The 21,045-nt window shown below is 37.1% G+C and overlaps 1 protein-coding gene across 1 annotated transcript; it reads right to left on the bottom strand.

Moving 5' to 3' along the window:
- Positions 1-11,194: 11,194 nt before the first annotated feature.
- On the bottom strand, positions 11,195-20,540 carry LOC103696686 (putative serine/threonine-protein kinase PBL3). The gene is made up of 6 exons (XM_008778375.6): positions 20,081-20,540; positions 13,791-14,134; positions 13,541-13,676; positions 13,073-13,209; positions 12,860-12,983; positions 11,195-11,940 (listed from the first exon to the last, which is right to left on the bottom strand). Exons 1-6 carry the CDS (start codon positions 20,139-20,141, stop codon positions 11,597-11,599), a joined length of 1,146 nt encoding a protein of 381 aa, XP_008776597.1. The 5' UTR covers positions 20,142-20,540; the 3' UTR covers positions 11,195-11,596.
- Between the last annotated feature and the right edge of the window lie 505 nt (positions 20,541-21,045).

Here is a 21,045-nt window from a genome sequence, read left to right as displayed (position 1 = left end):
CTACCCTCTTTCCTTCTTCCTTTCCCATGGCAGCAAGAGGAGGCCCTCTTCTCTCCTCATGGCAGCAAGGTGAAAGGGTTCTTCTTCCTCCAAGTGTTGGAAAGAAAAGAAGAAGAAGAAGCAAAGGAAGAAATCAAATCACGCTAAGGAAGAAGGTGTTCTTCCTCACGTCAGCCCCTTCTTCCTCTTCTCCTTCTCCACGGCAGCAAGGGTGTTCTTCATCCTCTTCTTCCACGGGTGCAAGGAAAGGAAGATCCACGGTTAAAGCTACATCCCTCATCTTCCTCCATAACGAGCAAGGTTGAAGAAGAAAGGATTCTTCTTCAAAGAGGTATGTTGCAGATTTTTATCTTCCAATCCATTTGATAGTCATAGGAGGTCTTTGCAAGGAGCTAGCACTCCGGTAAGACCTTATCTCAGATCCTCATGTGGATACCTGTAGAGGCAAGACACGTGTGCGGCTTAACCAGGAATCTAGAAAGATCATCAGGCTGCGGTGTTCTACACCTGCAGAATTTTTGAAGATGAGATCTTCAAATCTATAACTTCTGATTTTGTTTTAGTTTTATAAATCTTAATCAACCCTCCTCAGATCCTAATCTCCTCTTCCTAATGAGTTCAAAGATCTTCTAGATTTGGATCCAAAAAAATTTGAATTCTACGATCCGAGGCGCGTTCATGCGATGAACGACGTTCCGTGCAAATTTTGCTGCGAATATCGCATCGCATAGGGCGTAACTCAGCACCTTATACCAAAATCGGCATGCCACAAGAGCCCATACTCCATGAAACAGTTAGCATGTACAAAAAACAAGAGTAATACAGGTAAGCTGAGATATACACAATAATCATTATTCACAACTAATTCCCCTAGTAGACCAACTCAGAGATTGCAATAGAATGGGTAATCCATGCTCTATAACGACTGCAATAGAATGAGTCTGAATTATATGTCAATAGCCCCCCTAAATAATAGAATGGTAGACCAACTGAGCGATTGGAACATAGAACTCGAGAACACGGAAAGACAATGCCTTAGTGAATATATCTGCAAGCTGATCTAAAGATGAAACATATCAAACCAACAGTTGCCTTCTCACAACTTTTTTTTCCTCACAAAGTGATAGCCAATCTCGATGTATTTGGTGCAAGTATGAAAAGCTGGATTAGCTGCCATGTATGTTACACTGACATTATGATAATAGTGTAAGATTTTATTTAAAATATGGGCTGTCATTGATTGCGTGTTTTATACTATTTGCAAAAAATGGGTTGAAAGTGATTCAGATAAATTGACTAGTAAAGCCCAAATAAAGTTGTGATCCATAAAGTTTTGGGCTATAGTCCATCTCAGTATTTTTTCAGTATATATATACATATATATATGGGAATATGGTATGGAGGTGTAGGGCCTAGTTCTTGGTTATTTGGGTACCTTAATGGGAGGGCCCAATAACTGTTTTATTTATTTGGCTCGGTCCCCTCTTCCATCCAAAATCCTACTCTAACACAACACTATATATATGAGTTAGAGGGTTGTCTGCCCCATTGAATGACAACATAAACTAAAGGAGAGGAAGAGGAAGAGCTGGCCCTAGAGTTTCTCCAATACGTGAAGACTGCTCTTGAAAAAAAACTGTATCAGAATAGCTGGACTAAATAGTATGTGATTAAATTTATTTTATTATGGTGTGTTAATTTCTAGTATAATGATCCAGAAATTCTAACATGTGGTATCAGAGCCAGATTAATACTAGAATTAAAGCCCTTTAAAAAAATTCGTAATTAACAAAGGTGTATTTTGTTCTTATAAATCGATCAACTAAGACCAAATTCGAGTTACAATAACTTGAGGGGTTTTTTTCTTCTAGTCAATACGAGTTCATAGGATCAAGAATCTTCAAAATCTGATTTGTATAATAAGAGTAATTGCATTTTGAAATTTTTAGATCTTACAAACCTCTAAATCAAGCACCAAACTGAATCTAAAACTTGTCGCAGAAATTATGAAAACAGCCATAGATCTGAGTTTATTCAAAAGTTTAAACATCAATAGATATAAGATTTGCATCACCGATCTCAACCCAAATAATCCCAATACTGCAAAAAGTTTTGAAACTTCCTCAGATCTAAGATATAGGTTGCAGAAATTTCAAATACCACCAGATCTAAGAGATATATATGTGGAAAAATCAAATATCGATAGATCTATAATGTTGGTATTGCAGAAATTTTAAATCAGCCACAGATCTACAATATTCTCCACAAATTAACACTCCAAACATCCAAAATCAGATCTGAAAATTTTCTTCGGTCTGAGAACGTTACCTCTAAGAGATTTTTTTTTTTTTTGTTTCACTCTCTTTGTCTTACGTATTGGTATGGTTCTTATAATTTTTAAAAGGTTTTATATATTCTTTCAATTATTATGCATATTCGAGTTTGGAATTGGCATGGATGGCACCATCAAAGTGGTTCATTCATTCCAATTTTTGGAATTCTTTCAATAAGGATTCTGGGAAGCTCCTTTAATTTTATAGCATGCCATTACCTATCCAAAGGAGGTTAATTGTGTGCATTAATTTTAAAGGTAGTGTAAGTTATTGGTAAGGGAGTTTATTGACTCTAAATAAATCTATGTACCCAAAGGAAATAATTTTTTCTAAGGAGTCATTCTTACTAATTGACTTATAAGAGGTATTGAGATGTGTCCTATATATTCAGCATAAAGGTGTTTATATTGTGATGCATTTTAAGCCACTGAGAATATTGCTAAAGTTTATTTTTCAGAATGTTCTTGGAATTATTATTAATGCTCAAACATAGCTAATTAAATTCTATGTTGAATTTTATTTTTATTTCAGCTACTAGTAGTATTGCTGTGAATAATCAGATTTGCTCTATTGAGACTTTGACTGAAAATAATTTGAAAAGATGGAAGAGAGATATTGAGTTTGAGGATCCTAGTGTTATTTTGATGTTTACAAAGTCATTGAGTTATATGGATGCACTAATGCCAATAACTCAATTGATCGAGTACATAAACACTTAAGGAAGAAAGAAGCGATACATTCTCGATACATTTTTGATACGCTCTACATTTGCGATACATTCACGATACACTCTTCATATACGATTAAAACAACTCTCAAGCTGATCTAAGGACAAATTTAATAGAAGAACTTGAGGAAAAATCTAAATTTCAGTTTGACAAAGTTAAGAGTGAAGTTTTCTTGTTAAGGGGCAATTCTATCTTTTTGGTAGTCAAAGAGATGAAACTTTTTAGGTGCCAAGCATCCTAAATTACTTGCAAATTTTTTTTATTGATTTTATGTACTAAACTAATTTTAAGATGTAGAAAATCAGGGTTAGAGTCGATCCCAGAAAGTTTGGAGTCGACTCTGGTACATATGGCACACTTTGGCACACCTTGGCATGCTTTGGCACACCTTGGCATGCTTTGGCACACTTGGCACAGACCTAGAGTCGACCCTAGAAAGATTGGAGCCGACTCTGGCACATTTGGCACATCGTGGCATGCGTGGCACAAGGTTCGGGTCGACCCCAGAAAATGGCACTATAGCTCGAGTCGACCCCAACAAGTTATCATCAAAAATTGCTCTCTGAATTTTCTGTCAGAGTCGACCCCATCCATACCCAAGTCGACCCCAACAAAGCTCGAGTCGACTCCAGCTTGAAACATCAGAAAAATTGCTCTCTGGATTCCCTGTCAGAGTCGACCCCAGCCAAGCTCGAGTCAACCTCAGAAAGATTCGAGTCGACCTTAGCTTGCAACAACAAAACACTACTCTTTGGAATTTTCTATCAGCATTGACCCCAAGGAAGCTCGAGTCGACCCCAGACACTGGCACTGTAGCTCGAGTCGACCTCAGAAGAATCCGAATCGACCCGAGCATGACTGAAGCATAACGGCTAGTTCTACAGACATACATTTTAAGGCTCCAACGGCTATAAACAGCTAGTTTCTTCAATCCGATGGCCAAAAACTGATTTTTGGGGATTGGAGAAGTATTTAAGAGTCACTAATCATCAGAAAAAACATCTTTAGTGAAATTCAAGTGTTTATTCAAGAAGAAAAGAAAACTCAAGAGAGCTTTATTCATTGCTTCACTCCAAAATCTAAAAGAAGGTGGTTGAGCAGATTTCAAGTGACTTCAAGAGCTCTACCAACCCTTTGAGGAGTGAAGTAACTTTCGCAAAGAAGAGAAGAGCATCTATAAAGCGATAATTATTTTCTTATCTCTTCTTTGAGTGCACACTTGTTTTATTTGCTCATTTAGGAGCTTTAAATCTTTGATCTCTTATTTCTTATAAGGCTTGTTGGTGATCCCGTAAAACCAACGGTGTAGGTTGTTGGTGAGCCCATAAAACTAACGGTTAGGTTTAATTGGTAATCCCATAAAACCAATTATAGAGTTATAGTGAATTCTCAAGGAGACGCATGGGAGTGGACGTAGGTGCCTTAGGGTGCACCGAACCACTATACTTGCTTGTGTTTGTATTGTGCTCATTTTGTGCATCTTGCCTTATTCCTTTTGTTATATTGCATAATTGCTCTAGCTTGATCTTTAAAAATAATTTAAGCATGCTTAACTAAAGCTTAACTAAGTTTGCTTCCACTGCACTTATACACTTCACTTAGGTCAAATTATTGATTTATAAATAAAGTTTAAAGTCCTAAAATTTTAGAAAATCCAATTCACCCTCCTTCTTGGGTTGTTATCTTGGGCAACAGAGTTGGCCCTGGGTTTGGCTGACTTAGATATTGATCTATATATGGATGAGCCCCCAAAGCCTACTGAGAATAGTACTATTGAGCAAAAGACCTATTATCAAAGATGAAAAAAGGCTAACAGACTAAGTATAATGATGATGAAGAAGTCTATATCAAAGAGTTTTCAGGGTGCTCAGCCAAATGAGACTAATGCTAAATCATTCCTTGATGCCATAGGATAGAAATACCTAGAGTCTGAAAAGGCCGAAACTGGTGAGCTTATATTGACTTTGTCCACAATAAAATATGATGGAGTGAGTGGTGTTAGAGCCTACATCATGAAAATGTAAGAGATAGCTAATAAGTTGTCTAACCTCAAAGTACCCATTGCTGAAACCTTCCTTGTTCACCAAGCCCTTAACTCTCCTCCTTCACATTTTGATAACCTAAAAACCACCTATAATGCCCAAAAGGAGACTTGGAATGTGAATGAAGTTATTGTTGTTTATGTCTAAGAAGAAAAAAGGCATACAAAAGAAAGAGGGGAGAGTGTGAATATGGAGCATCAACCACATTTTTTTAAGGGTCCAAGCAATAAAGAAAACTCACATCGGCAAAACAACAAATTTCACCAACCTCAAAATAATTAAGTTAAATAGAGTCAGTCTAACAATTTGAATGCCCCTAAGCCTGCCATTAAGAAACACTCAAGCTGCTGGTTTTGCAACATAAGTGGTCACAAGAAAGTGAATTGTTTATAAATACAAGGCACAGATAGAAAGGAAGAATAAAAAAGGAGGTAATTCACTGGCCTTTTTTTGTTTTGAATCCTCTTTAATAGATGTGCCACCAAATTCTTAGTGGCTTGATAGTGGAACATCTAATCATGTTTCCAATTCTTTGTAGGAGTTCATAAACAAACACAGGCCAAGTAAAGGGAAAGATAGCATCTATGTAGGAAATGGTGTCATGGTCTCTGTTGAATTTGTTGGAACGGTTAAGTTGTTTTTTAAGTCTAGTTTTTGTCTCATTTTAGAAAACACTATTTTTGTACCGTCCATGAGATGAAATTTGGTATCTGTGTCAAGACTTGATGGGTCAAGATATTGTTTTAGTTTTGGTAATCGAAAATTTGAATTGTTCCAAAATTCTGTTTTCATTGGTAATGGTTTTCTATGTGATGGTTTGTATAAATTAAATCTGTCCTCAAAACAATTTTCCATGAATATTGAAGGAAGTGGCACCAAAAGAGCATTGATAAAGAAGAAATCTTCTATGTTATGGCATAGAAGACTCGCACATATTTCTAGGGAACGAATTGAAAGATTGATTAAAAATGAAATTCTCCCTAACATTGATTTTAATGACTATGATACATGTATGGATTGTATAAGAGGAAAAATAACCAAAACAAAGAAACATGGAGCCACTCATAGTAAAGATCTCTTGAAAATTATACACACTGGCATTTGTGGACCCTTATCTCCTGCCTTGTGCGGAAGCAAATATTTTGTCACATTTATAGATGACCCCTCATGCTATAGTTTTGTTTATTGAATTCATAACAAGTCTCAAGCCCTTGAGAAATTCAAAATCTATAAGACCAATGTTGAAAAACAAACCGGCAAAGTAATTAAAATTGTTAGGTTTGACCGTGGAGGTAAATATTATAGCATGGTGATGTTGGTCAATATATGGGGCCTTTTGCTGAATTTTTCCAAAGTTGTGCCATTAATACACAATACACAATGCCTGGGACCGCTGAGCAAAATGGTGTGGCTGAGCGTCGTAATCGCACACTAAAAGAAATAGATAGATTCATGTTGAATGAGTCCAAATTAACTAAGTCTCTTTGGGGTGAAGCACTTTTGACTGCCATGTATATCCTAAATACAATACCCAGCAAATCTTTTTCCAAAACACCTTTTGAATTGTGGATGGGTAGAAGGCCTAGTTTGAACCATTTTCGGGTTTGGGGTTGTCCGGCTGAAGTAAAAATCTATAATCCAATGGAAACCAAATTAGGGCGAAGAATCACTCGTTAATATTTTGTAGGCTATCCAGAAGGCTTATAGGTTTTACTATCCTGGTCATGGCACAAGGATTGTAGGGGCAAATAATGCAAGATTTTTAGAGCATGTGTTGGTGATTATGTGTGTGCTACAAGACAGCATGATGCTTCAGAAGGTGACTATACTACTGTATCTCTACCCGTTGGATTAGATAGGTTCTTTTCTCAACCTATTTGAAGGGTGGAATTATGTATAGAACAAGAACAAGGAACACCAAATCAACCTTTGCCTACACCTCAACCAGTTGAACCTACTCAACCTGTTCAACCTCCTAGATGCTTACAAAGAGAAAGAAGGCCGGTAATTTCTTATGATTATGTTATCTTTTTGGGGCAACAAGAGCATGGTATTGATGAAGTGATTGATATAGACACATACAGTCAAGCTATTACAAGTTCACAATCCGATAAGTGGATGGATGCAATGAGGGAGGAGATGCAATCTATGGCACGAAATGGAGTATGGGAGCTTGTTGAGCTTCCAGAAGGTTTTAAACCTATTGGTTGTAAATGGGTGTTTAAAACCAAGAAAGACTCAAAAAAAAATATTGAAAGATTTAAGGCTCGATTGGTGGCAAAACGGTACACTCAAAGAGAGGATATAAACTATACTGAAACATTTTCTCTTGTTTCTGCAAAAGATTCTTTCAGAATTATCATGGCCTTGACAGCACATATTGATTTAGAGCTCCATCAAATAGATATTAAGACAGCCTTTTTAAATGAAGATCTTTATAAAGAAGTTTATATGGTGCAACCTGAAGGTTTTGAAGAATCAGGGAGAGAGAATTTGGTTTGTAAGTTGAAAAAGTCTATTTATGGTCTGAAGCAAGCCTCTAGATAATAGTATCTAAAGTTTCATCAGGTTGTTTTATCTCTTGGTTTTATTGAGAATACAGTTGATTCTTGCATATATCTCAAGGTCAGTGGGAGCAAGTTTATTTTCATGGTTCTGTATGTTGATGATATTTATTTGCTAGTAGTGACTTAGGATTATTGCATGATGTCAAGAAGGTGCTATCTAAGAATTTTGATATAAAAGATCTTAGAGAAACAGCATATGTGCTTGGTATTAAGATACACAGAGATAGATCCAAGCAACTTATAGGTTTGTCACAAAAGGCCTACATTGACCGTGCTCTTAGTAGATTCAATATGGAAAACTGCAAGCCTGGTCTTGTGCATGTTTGTAAAGGGGACAAGTTAAATAAAACCCAATGTCCAAAGAGTGATGTTGAAAAGGAATCTATGAAAAATGTGCCATATTCTAGTGTTGTAGTAGCTTGATGTATGCTGGGGTGTGCACTAGACCAGACATCGCCTATGCAGCTAGTCTGTTTGGTAGATATTCTTCTAATCTTGGTCATGATCATTGGGTAGGAGCTAAAAAGGTGTTGAGATACTTGAAGAAAACTAAGGGATATATGCTTGTTTATAAAAGAGTTGATGACCTTAAAGTCAGTGGTTATGCAAATGCAGATATTGCTGGTTGCTCAGATGATATGAAGTCTACTATAGGATATATTGTCATGCTTGCTGGAGGAGCTATATCTTGGAAGAGTTTCAAACAGTCTCTTGTTGCGTCTTCCACCATGCAAACAAAAGTAATTGCATGTTTTGAAGTGGGGGCTCATGCCATATGGTTAAAAAACTTTATCTCAAGGCTTAGGGTTGTTGATTCCATCTCAAGACCTATAACAATTTATTGTGATAACATGGCTGCAATATTTTTTACGAAGAATACTAAGAACTTTGGTGGTGCTAAATACATAGATCTCAAGTATTTTAAAATTAGAGAATGGGTTGATAACGGTGACATTTACTATGAGCATATTGCCATAGAAGATATGCTTGCTGATCCATTACCCAAGGGGCTTAGACCTATTGATTTTGCTAAACTTGTTGAGCACATGAGCTTGCTGATGTCATTTGATGTGTTTCATTAGTGGAAGTTATATATATATATATATATATATATATATATATATATATATATATATATATATATATGCTTAAGACCATGTTGTTATTTTCTATACTTGAAATATTGAAGTTTGAAGTGATTGTTCTTTAAATACTTGTTATTTATAGTTATATATGTGTGCACAGCTGGCATTGCTTGATATAAAATATATGTTTGATTTAAAACATTGATGGATTGGTTTTTTCTTTTTTTTTGAATCTCAAGATGTAAAGTTTCACACTTCGGTTTAGAAGTGTAAAGGCTTCTATTTAGATGCATAAAGGATACATAAAGTCTAATGCTTCGATTTAGAGACATGTTGTCTTCTTTAGGAAGATCAAAGGAAAGAAAATTCAATAGGGTCTTTATGAGACTATAAAGTGGACCAGATGTGGAATTGGCATGTTATGTATTTGTGGATCACTTGTGCACAAATGTCACACTACACTTTACCACATTCAGGGATCCTTGTCGATGAAGTATTGATATTTGTAATTATGGAAGGTCTTGTGTTGATGAATAACACAATTACTGCCATAGTTCTATATTGATATTTTCATTGGACCGGGTCTTGTACTGAGATGCTCTCTTCTGAATCATGTTTATGTGGCCACAAAGTTGTTCAACCCGAGGGTCATTTTTCTAAAATAAGTATAACACTCTTTTTTAAGAAAACTCCAGCAATCAATGTTGCCCAAGTGGGAGAATGTAAGATTTTATTTAAAATATGGGCTTCCATTGATTGCTTGTTTTATACTATTTGCAAAAAACGAGTTGAAAGTGATTTAGATAGATTGACTAGTAAAGCCCAAATAAAGTTGTGATCCATAAAGTTTTGGGCTATGGTCCATCTCAGTATTTTTTCAGTATATATATACGTGAGGACCCGTGCGGGCGTGTGTTTAATCCCACATCGGTTATTCGCTGGGTAGATCTTGGGTACTTATACAGGATCAAGGAACCCAAATAATACCTTCCGATTAGCCATTTTGGTTGAGGTCCTGGGTTGTTACAAATGGTATCAGAGCGGACCCGGCCCATAACCTATGTGGACTAGGGGACACTGCAGCACGGATCCATTGGGGCTGACCACGAGCCAATTGTAGTGTTTGTGAATAGATTTGAACTCTTAGCCTGACGAGGACGTCGGGGCTTGAACGGGGGGAGTATGTGAGGATCCGTGCGGGCGTGTGTTTAGTCCCACATCGGTTATTCGCTGGGTAGATCTTGGGTACTTATACAGGATCAAGGAACTCAAATAATACCGTCCGGCTAGCCATTTTGGGTGAGGTCCTGGGTTGTTACAATATATATATGGGAATGTGGTATGGAGGTGTAGAGCCTGGTTCTTAGTTAATTGGGTACCTTAATGTGAGGGCCCAATAACTGTTTTATTTATTTTGGCCCGGTCCCCTCTCCCGTCCAAAATCCTACTCTAACTTAATACTATGTATATGAGTTAGAGGGTTGTCTGCCCTATTGAATGACAACATAAACTAAAGGAGAGGGAGAGGAAGAGCTGGCCATAGAGTTTCTCCTATACGTGAGGACTGCTCTTAAAACAAAACTGTATCGAAATGGCTGGACTAAACGGTATGTGATTAAATTTATTTTATTATGGTGTTTTAATTTTGAGCATAATGATCCAAAAATTCTAACAAATAGACAGTCATATTATTTTCAAATAAAAGCCAATGTATCGCAAAAGTTTGTCAAATCCAATAGGTTTCAACCTCCTACAGCATTGGAGCAAGACATAGTGGGTTGTTCCTTTGCACTCCATAAAATGAGATTGGAGCCTCCATAAACCTAATATCCACTTATTGAGTGACGGTTATCCAGACGGCCTCCACAATCTGCATTTGCATAACCAGTAAATTCGGAGGAGGATGATTTGAGAAGCGCAAAGCATGATTGGCAGTCCCTTTGAGATAGTGACATATTCTTCACACTGGTGGCATGTGATTGAATATCAGCTTGTGCATGAATTGACTCAAGAAATAGCGTAATGCACCAAGATCTTTTATGGGGAATTCCTCTGACAAAGCAGAAACAATAGCTCAGATGTAGGTCCAGTGAGGCTGGCAAAACTTCCTCACATAACGGATCATAAACTTTCTTGGAGTTCACCCACATAAGTTCTGAGTTTTTCCCAGCTCAAAGGATCATCCCATCACTACCGTTCTTCAGAGACAGACCAAATCCCCTTTGAAAGAAACAGAGTTTGCATTCTTTATCCCAACTGGTAAGATTGTTAACAGATAATAGACTCTTAATGTTCAGTACTGTTGATTTGTTAATTTTTGCATTAAATTTTCAGCAGAAAACTTGATTCAGCTGCTGAAGAAATATTGAGCCTAGCTGCTGCTTTTCTTCATAATTTTCTGTCATTCAAACTTAAATAAATAAAATAAAATAAAATAAATAAAGAAACCAACAAATATATATAAAACCTCATACTTGCTACAGGAGTAGATTCAACACATGTAAAAATGATCATATAATTTTAAATATACAACAAGAACATGTACCATGAAAAAAAAAATCAATATAATTTTAAATATTCAACACATTTGCTACAGATATGTGCAATTTTTGTTTTTTTTCTCTTTCCACATTCTGAGGTTTTTCAGTTTCAAAATGCGCTGTTACTAAACTCTGCCTGGAAATCATGCTTATACATCCATATACTCCGGACAGTTGTTTCTTCAATGGATCCTGCAGGACTACCTGAATATTGCGGCATGCATATTGTTCTTGTATTTGTCATGAAACACAGCCCATTTAAATTGAAGAGATTTAATTGCCTCAAGGCCCTAGTTTGACTTTATTTCCTTGAGTAGATTCGAGGTACCGTTGTCTCTTTTGATGCTCTGAGCTGTTCTAGTGTGGCAAGAACTTCTGTCATGATAGGCCGGTTTTTGGGATCTGTGTGTAGACACTGCAAGGCAAGAGCAGCAATTGCCTGGGCTTCCTTCTTTGCATACTGACCCTCCAGCCTTGTGTCCATGATCCTCGATATTTTCCTTCTTTCATTCAAAAATGGTTTTGCCCAATCTACAAGAGTCTCCTCTGCAGAACATCTGTCTTCATTTAGTGCTCGCATCCCTGATAAAAGTTCTAACAACACAACCCCAAAGCTGTATACGTCGTTCTTTACACTCAAGTGACCTGGCACAACAAAGTTTAATTTGTAAAATGATCCTATTCATTGTAATTTAAACTTAAGGACATATAAAAGGACATATGAAGGGATTGAATCATAAATCTGGTTCATGAATTCTGCAATCTATTATTGATTAAAAAATTAAGAAGTTTGCGCTAGTCATTTAAAATGTTCAGGAAGAAAAGAAAAAAACATATATGAAAGATTAAAATACTCAATCAGATTCTATTGGAATTGAAACATCAACTTTCATTTCATAGTTTGTTTAGAATAATACATTGATACTAATAGGATCAAGGTTCACCATCTGGGTACCGAACCCTGTACCGGTGCCACACTAGCACAGTATTAGTACGGTATGGTACGGTACGGGTTTTTTTTGGCATACCGAGTGTCGGTATGCCACCTGTACCAAGTATCGATACCGAACCGGTATAGTAAGGTACGCCCTGTATCGCCTAGTTCAAGCCAGTATGGCATACCATGAATAGGACAATTAGTACTAAATCTAGTAGACATATATACAAGCCTGTTATTACAGAAAAGGGAAAAAAAATCTCAACCGTTGACTGCTAGATATCAAATAAACATTCTATTAGGTATAAGATTTAATGCCAAATTAGGATTTATTATAAATGTGCACTAGTCTGTGTTTGGTTGAACGAAATTGAGTCCTAGGATTTGAATTGCAAATAATAATATTTTAATATCAATTGATGGGACAACCTGAAATTGAAAAGAAATATGCAGATCCCAAGGCAACAGAAGAACTTGTGATATTACATGATGGGTCAGCTTAACATGCTTATGTGGGGAAAGACAAATGAGACTCAAATTATGTTTTATAGTATGGTACAGTTGTAAAAGGCATTTTAAGGTCTCTAGTAAAGTCCACTAACAAATCAAATAGGGATCTGATATAACCTGTAGCAATGTATTCTGGAGCAGCATAACCACGAGTTCCAACCACCCGAGTTGAAACATGAGTTTTATCTCCAGTAGGACCATTTCTTGCTAAGCCAAAATCCGATAGTTTTGCATGGAAGTCCTGTAATTGATATCCAAATTAGGTTTCATTTGTACATAAAAAAATTGATGGAAGATAGTGGTCTGCTGGCTGGCCTTAAAGAATCATACTGAGTCGAGAAGAACGTTGGAAGCTTTTAAATCACGGTATATTACTGGGGTTTCTAAGCTGTGTAAGAATGATAGTCCTCGAGCAACCCCAATGGCAATGTTGACTCGCATCGCCCAGGAAATAGTCTGTACTCCTCCTGTGATCGACAAAATCAACAATCTCAATCAAAGATGAATAGAAATATAGGAAGATACACATACAGAATCTGTGATTGCCACCATAATAACTACATAAAATATGAAAATACGATGCTTATGTTTCTCTATGTTTATTATTGACAGAAGAAAATTAAGACCAGGATGTCTGAAACAGAGATTCAATTTAGGAATATAATGGAAGCGATCTCATGAAGTGAAATATGATTTATTTTTGATGTAGATATGCCTGCAACCCCTAAATTTCCACAGGATACTCAACATATTAATTTGAAGGAAAAGAGAGAAAAAAAGATCGAAGTATTAACATACTTTTGAACAAATGGTTCTCCAAGCTGCCCCTCTGCATGTACTCATAGACAAGAAGTTTGTTATCAGATTCTGAACAGTATCCTATGAGCTTCACTAGATTTTCATGTCGAAGCTGACCCAAATAGGTCACTTCTGCCTGCAGAAGTGATGAATCATTAGTCAGGGTGAAGTTCAGAAACGAAGTTCGCCAGTCAAATGAGAAGTAATATCAAGAAAACCAAGTGAGAAATTAGGTATTTGGGCTACATACAAGCCATTCCTTGTGTCCCTGAAAGCTTTCCCGTTTGAGTTTCTTGATGGCAACAACAATACCAACTCCTGGTCTTGTGGGTAAAAAGGTATTCTCATCAATCCATCCTTTGAAGACACACCCAAACCCTCCTTCACCGAGATAAGAATTGGAGCTGAAATTTTTAGTAGCAGTCTTGAGATCATTCAGGGTAAAGGACTTCAGATTGACTGCAAGTGAGGACTTCAAACTAACAGCAGGTGATGCCTCAGTTTTGCATGATGGAAGAGAATTATCCACCCCAGTAGAAGTTGTTTTACTTGAATCTATTGAACTAGAGGCACCAGTGCTAGGCAGTGAATTCTCTGGAGAAAATATGCAAATTTAGAATTCGTTTATTATTTTCTAAATCATATTTGAAAAAGAAATTAAGCTATGAACGAGGATAGTACCATGAAAATACAAAAAGATTAAGTTTATCTGCAGCGTCTAGAAACTTACACCAAAGAACTCGAAACAGAGGCATGCTTAAAAATGAGCAAAAATTCATAATATGTTTTGCATAATACATAAATGACAAGAACAAATAAACAGCAAAAAGTGTGACTTGAGCAAAAATGAGTCAAATAGCATCGAACTTTGAATAGGATGACATTTCGAAGCCTATAATTGCATTGTAAATGAAATCTAGTTTCATGTATTTTCAAGGAGATAGATTGTTTTTTTTTCCAAAAATGGATTAATAAAAGAAAGAAGATAGAGCGGTAGGGGAAATCAAACTGTTCTCAAGGTCTATGAATGTCTTTTATGCGGTAAAAGATTGAAGAGATAGCTTTTAGAAATGATTGCTCAGATGATTCTCAAAGCTTTGTATGGCTGTGCATTGCTTGATCTTAGATCCAGAAAGAATATTGCAATAGCGAGCATGAAAGTTGAAACAGCGCCAGATTTAATTTCTAATTTAAGTAGTTCTGAAATTTATATTGCAGTGAATTTATTACAGTAATCACAATTCTTTACCTATAAAAAGTAACTTCTAATCTTGCATAATCATAAACCAGAAAAATTCAAACTGTTAAGATCCAAATTTCAAAGAATGGTGGGTTGTCAGATGGCATGGTTTGGTAGTCTAGGTATAAAATGTAATATCTATAATAGGTAAGCATTAATGAACCCTACAATGAACACTTCAATTCAGAAAATCTAGTTTCTATTGCTTTCTAAAGATGGTGGTGACAACACCATAACCAACAAGCTCCATTCTAACTATTCGGTTTCATATTTTAAATTCTTATTGCTCATTCCTTATTTAAGCTACATCTCCTACCATTGCATCTTCTGATAACGTCCATGCTTATGATCCTAGGCCATCCCCTCCTCTTTCTTACTCTAATATATACATCGAAGCCTCTCATATGATCCTATTCAATGCCAACATTCAAATGTCAAGGTTGAAACTTTTATTATTGGACACCTCTCATCCGGAAGAAATAACATTCCCTTGGTGTCAGTGGAAATCAGTACTTTATTCTGATTTTCAAATGAAAGTTAAACTTATGTACTATTTGCAAAATATGATAGCTAAAGGCTGATTGACCGATGCAGGACAGATAACCCTGCTGCTTGTATATGCTATCAATATGCAATATATGCATATTACCGCTTCTAACAGGACAAGAAACTGCTATGAGCAAGGTTAACTGTAAAATGTTAGTACAATATCAGTGAGCCTGGTATGGGACTTAGTTCAGCATACCAATACTTGATACGCCCCCTATAATGCATATTGGTTCGGTATTGGTACAGTACAGTACATCCAACATGCACAGGTATCGACTTGTACGATGTACCATGGTTATATGTATGGATATTACCATTGTATTATGAAAATCAAACTGCTAGAATAAAGTAGGGTACTGAAACTGATTACAAGAACCCAAATATAAATCAGAACATAGACAAATTCCTTCAATCTAGTATGCCTCAGTTATTATCTTTTATTTTTTCATTTTCTTTATGATCAACACCCAAAAGTTTGCAAGAGATGATGCAAACATTGTTTTGAAGGATATCTACTTGCTGGTTGGATGTGAAATCCTGAAGTAGGAGAAGCTCATCATAATCAACACTTCTGTTATCAATGGGAAAGCTTTACAGAAATATATGTGATTGTCAATGAATGATATGGAAATCAGGTTGTTAATGGTTACATGTTATAACTGTTGCTTCCTAGCATAAATTGTTTAGGTTAAAATAAAGTAGCTCACCGTTTGTATATTTTTCATGGTCCATGTTTGGGTTATTATTGTTATAGTTTGACTAGCAAAACCTTACGGATAAATACCATAAATCTTAAACCTGATCAAACGTAACCCGAATAGAAGAATATAAAAATTGCACTTAATCTTTTGATCCAATGCAAATATGCACGAGGCTTAGGTTATACCAAAATTTTATCCCTCTTGACTTGCTTGTAGCATAGGTATGATTTTATATTATGAGAAAAAGTCCCAAGCTTTTTTCCCTTTCAAGCTTTACAAAAACATTTTATCTTAAATCTGATCTAGAAAGCCGTATGCATTGAAAAAAGCTTGTAAAGTTTGAGAAGGAATTTTTATTGATAAAAAAGAAGAATCTACTTCAACCGACATGCCCTTTGGCATGGCCATACATAACATAGAAATCACACTTGGAAAGGGCAAACAATTAGCTAGAGCAGCAGGTGCTGTAGTGAAACTGATTACAAAAGAGAGTATATCGGCAAACAGAAGAAGATCAAGATTGCATTTAACTTTTTGATCCAATTCAAATATGCACAAGGCTTAGATTATGCCAAAATCTATTCCCTCTTGACATGCTTGCAGCCTAGGTATGATTTTGAATTATGAGAAATACTCCCAAGCTTTTTCCTTCTTCAAGCTTTACAAAAATATTTTCACTTGAATTTTTTAACTATTAAACAAATAATTCTGGTTCAGCCCATACCGAACTGGTCCGGTCTCTAACCAGGTTGGTTCGGGCATAAAAAACAGTTCCGGCCCCGTAGGGGGCAGAACGGGCTGGTACAAGAGCGAAGGCCAGGATTCGGTGCACCAAATCCGACTAAATTTGCCATATCATGGCACGCGCAGCGACTGGTTTGGACTGGTTCAGTCCGGTTCGAATCGTTACCGAACTGGTCCGGTGGCCGACCGGTACGCCTACCGGTACCGGTTCGGCGATCCTTGTTTTAAATAGAATTAATAATTCAAATTATGAAGAATATAATAAAAGCAGTTTCCTTCATCGGGTCAATTACTACTCCTTTACCTTCCACTTTCAGAATGGCTTGCAGATTTGTGTAAATTCACCAATTTACATGTCTTGTTTTCTCTTCTAAAAATCAAATAGAAACAATGAAGGAAAGCAAATCATACACCGTGATACAACTGGTTTTGTTTTTGGTTGTTTCAAGGAAGACTATTCATTTCAAATGAATGAAATGCATCTTACAAGCTTCCAAGTTATATTATCCTATCAATTGTCTAAGCTTTGCAAGAATTTGTCAATCATATAAAACTCTAGAAACAAACACCACTGTATTTCACCCACATATCTTAGCTCCATTGATTTTTTTCCCTCCATTCTTATATTTGATCACATTGGAATATCTCATGACCGTCAATGTTGAGTGGGAGCCTCATTTCATTTGTAATTCCACAACAAAAAAATTCCATCTACTCATATTTACTGATTTTCAGATTTTTAATTTCTTAGCCTTTCTTTGACTGTTCCAATTTATTGTTCAAGGTTATCAATCTTATCAATTGACATTATATCTTCTACAAATGACATTTAACAAAAATACTTTCCTTAAAATACTAGTACTATATAAGTTTCAAAGAGGTCCTATAAGATTTGTTTAGTCAAAGCCTCTTCAAATGCTTTTAATTGTTATGAGCCACAACCATCATGGTTCACCTTCCTAACGTTAGATTACACTTGTTATCTATTATTGTTATCATTTTCTTAAACGTTACTTTGTCCTAGTTTTCTATGACTATATAGACTAGGGCTCATGAGTAAAATTTCATGAAAACCAATGCATTTTGTGTTTTGCTTATGTTCTTATGAATGGCAAGGCAACACGATATTTTCCAAGTATGCTTTCATGGTTTGGGATACAGTAAATTATCAGAATATGGATACTTGTAAAATTATTTATAGGGAAACAATGAAATGATGTCAGCACAGCTAGATTAAGAGCTCCAGATTTTGAGATATCCTTCTACATGTGAAGAAATATAACAGGAAAGACAGTGGCAGGTTAGTTACAAGCAACTACAATCTAGATTCTCTCCATTGGTTGTCTTAGTGCATGGGATGAATTCTTTTAAGAAGACACTCTAAAGCAGTGGTTTCTTACTTCATTATGCTGATTACAGAAGCTAGAGTTTTTCATCAAAAGGCAATACAAAAGCAGCAGAAGAGGTCTAAAATAATTTAGATGCAAGAAGCTCACAAACAGGTTCAATAATCATTGATCAGAACTTGGTGATCGAGGACTACTAGACTGTCAGCTTGGAGAGAAGTGGTATGTAGAAAAAAGTCTTGTTTCATTATGAGATTTTAAATGGGATGGACAACTAATTAAAATGGTTCTCATGGACTATTTGGTGTTCTATAAATGGAGCCATATGCAGCTTAAGTTGTAAGCGAGCCCACTTGTTTGGACTTGAGGCAATCTTGCATTAGGTCGACATGCGGCCAAAATGGCCGCAGGACCACTTGAATAAGTATCTTAATTGAAAAAAAAAGAATTTCCTCTTTATTTCATCTCAATCAAAGCCTTGTTACCTCACCCCATGTCATCATCTCCCTCCTCTCCGGTGCCCTATTTTGACCTCACCTCCCTCCAAATCTCCCTAGTTGTGCCTCGCTGGACCTCTCACCAGCCTCCCTCATCAACATCTCACCGACTCGAGCTACAACGGCACGATCGAGGTACTTACAGATCCACTCGATGACCTTCCTCCTCTTGATGTTGCTTTAGAGGAACTGCTCGATGTAATGCCACTTGGCCTTCTCGATGATGGCAGTGAGGCAGAGAGCGGACAACAGTGAATGTTGGTTTCTTGGAGTAAGAGCGTTCATGTATGGGGGTGGTCCAAGTGTGGGCAGTAGGATCGTTCCTCCACCTTGATCAAGCTATGGAGGGACATTGTGGGCGATGATGTCCATAGAGTGGGCGCATGCATAGACTAGGAGGACTCGATGCAATAGCAGACGGCGACATTCTGGCCGCCGGTGAAGGCGACATAGAGGAGGAAAGGGAGGGGCAGGGAGCGGACAGTGATGGAGAGGGGTGTTTGGAGGTGGCCGACGGAAGGCTTCAGCTGGCGCGAGAGTGTGTGGATGGCAACAATGTGGATGAGCATGATCGACGTGTCCGGGTCGGTGAAGTTGCACTAGGTTGCCGAGGCGACCTGATCCCCCCTTGTGTCTATCCTCAGAACTTAGACCAGACCCCATCTCTCACTGGTGCTAGAGAAAACCTCCTACACCACTCTTCTCACACCTCCGCTAGGAACCCTCTGCCTCTACCTCCTCCCTTCCACGTCCACACCCCATCTTCTCTCCATCTTTTCCATTTTGCCCCTTTCTTCTCTAAATTCTCCTCCAAAACACAAAAGATGAGCTTCCTTATAAGTTCTGCAACTCAGCTTGCAATATAACTTGAATTGCAGTGCGACTTTAATTATAAGACTCTTACATAGTCAAATCAAATTCTCTAAAAGATCATCATGGGAAGATTTTGATCTTGATTTTGAGGATTATATATAGGCTCTTGCAAGCCTACTTTGGTTTACAAAAAAAGGAAAAATAAAAAGAGAACAGCACACACAAGACAAACGAAAAGGTAGCCCATTTCCTCTAAATCTAGATGCTCTCCCACTGTCAAATCGAGCAATATCCTCATGGCATAAAAGATTAAGAGCAGCTCCTATTTCTCGAGAACCAAATGACCAAAAATAAAAAGATTTCACCCTTTTTCTTTTAAAGAAAATCGGTATAAAACAGCAATAATTAAACAGAGAATTACAATAAAAGCAACACAGAATGGAGGAGGAGCAAAACTAACTAATAAAAGGACTTGCAGTCGCTCAAGCCTCAGTGTGATATCTTAGACTTAAAATCATATACACACCTGCCTACCTCAAATTATCCATCTTCTCTACCCGTACATACAAAAAAACACAGAAACGAAAGCAGAAACCAATTCAAGCAAACGCAAAAAATAAACATAAACACACAAAAAGAAAAGACCTCACTTGATCCAACCGAAAAAGGAGCATTTGCACATTTGGCAGGCCTCCCACAGAAATTCCCCATGGGAGCGGAGAGACCACACAAAACCCCTTCAAACCCATCAATCCAAAGAAGCAAGTATAAGAAAGGTGGGAAAAGATACCAAACAGAGAAGCCTTTCTTTGACTGCAGCGAGAAAGAATAGAGTCTGGTCAAGCCTGATCCATCACTACTCTCAAAATTTGATGGGTGCGGGTGATATCAAATCCTGGCCCGCAGAAGGAAATTTCCGAGCTCCTGACCCGTTCAAACAGACCGCGTATTTAGCTGATGCACCCCAATTTTTTAGCTCATCTAAGATTTAAGTCAAGGGTGATGGATTTTTCTTCGTGTGAAAAAGACCGTTTGGATTTTGGTGGGAGGGGCCGCTGAGGTAGAAGAAGTGAAGTTTTTTATTTGAGAAGGAAAAGAAGCTGGTGTTGCGATTTGGATGGCGGCAGCGGCTTTTGTTTTGCCCCGCAATGTTGACCAAAGGGAAAGCTGCGGTGGACTGGAGAACACCGCGAGGATGGAAACTATAATTTGGCAGCCTGGCTGCATCTTTTTGGATAATTTGCTGGTGCTCTTTTAGCCTGGAGCATACTCGGGGCACGCTACCTTTGTGAAATCAACATAAAAGTTGACAGAAGCACAGACGTGTATTAGAGAAATTATTTTACCTAAAAACTATTATATCTTTATTTTATAAAAAAATAATTTATTAAAATAAATTAGAAGATTGAAAAGAGCTTGCCGATATGTAATATATACTGCCCTAGTGCCCTAAAAACTTGATTCGCTCCCTACGTGCAGATTTGCAGTGATCTTATTCTCAAGGTACAATAATCCGGCTCAGTTCGATTCTCCTCTAACGAGTACAATCGTTGGAGAGGCTTGACCCGTTCGACTCCTTCAGTTACCTGAAAAAATAAAAAAATATAAAAAGTAG

This window comes from Phoenix dactylifera, chromosome 2 (assembly GCF_051530095.1).
Source record: "Phoenix dactylifera cultivar Ajwa chromosome 2, Ajwa_hap1_PhDact_Kaust_v1.1, whole genome shotgun sequence".
In the NCBI taxonomy this organism is placed as follows: domain Eukaryota; kingdom Viridiplantae; phylum Streptophyta; class Magnoliopsida; order Arecales; family Arecaceae; genus Phoenix; species Phoenix dactylifera.
The sequence above is the reverse complement of the archived record's forward strand: the minus strand, read 5'-3'. Positions and strand labels throughout refer to the sequence as shown.

Excerpts from the sequence above, each read along its gene's own strand:
- LOC103696686 (XM_008778375.6), bottom strand. The coding sequence starts at position 20,141 with ATGGGGAATTTCTGTGGGAGGCCTGCCAAATGTGCAAATGCTCCTTTT. Across the intron at positions 13,677-13,790 it reads AGGGACACAAGGAATGGCTT|GCAGAAGTGACCTATTTGGG; the intron begins GTATGTAGCCCA and ends TCACTTCTGCAG. Across the intron at positions 13,210-13,540 it reads GGAGAACCATTTGTTCAAAA|GAGGAGTACAGACTATTTCC; the intron begins GTATGTTAATAC and ends TGTCGATCACAG.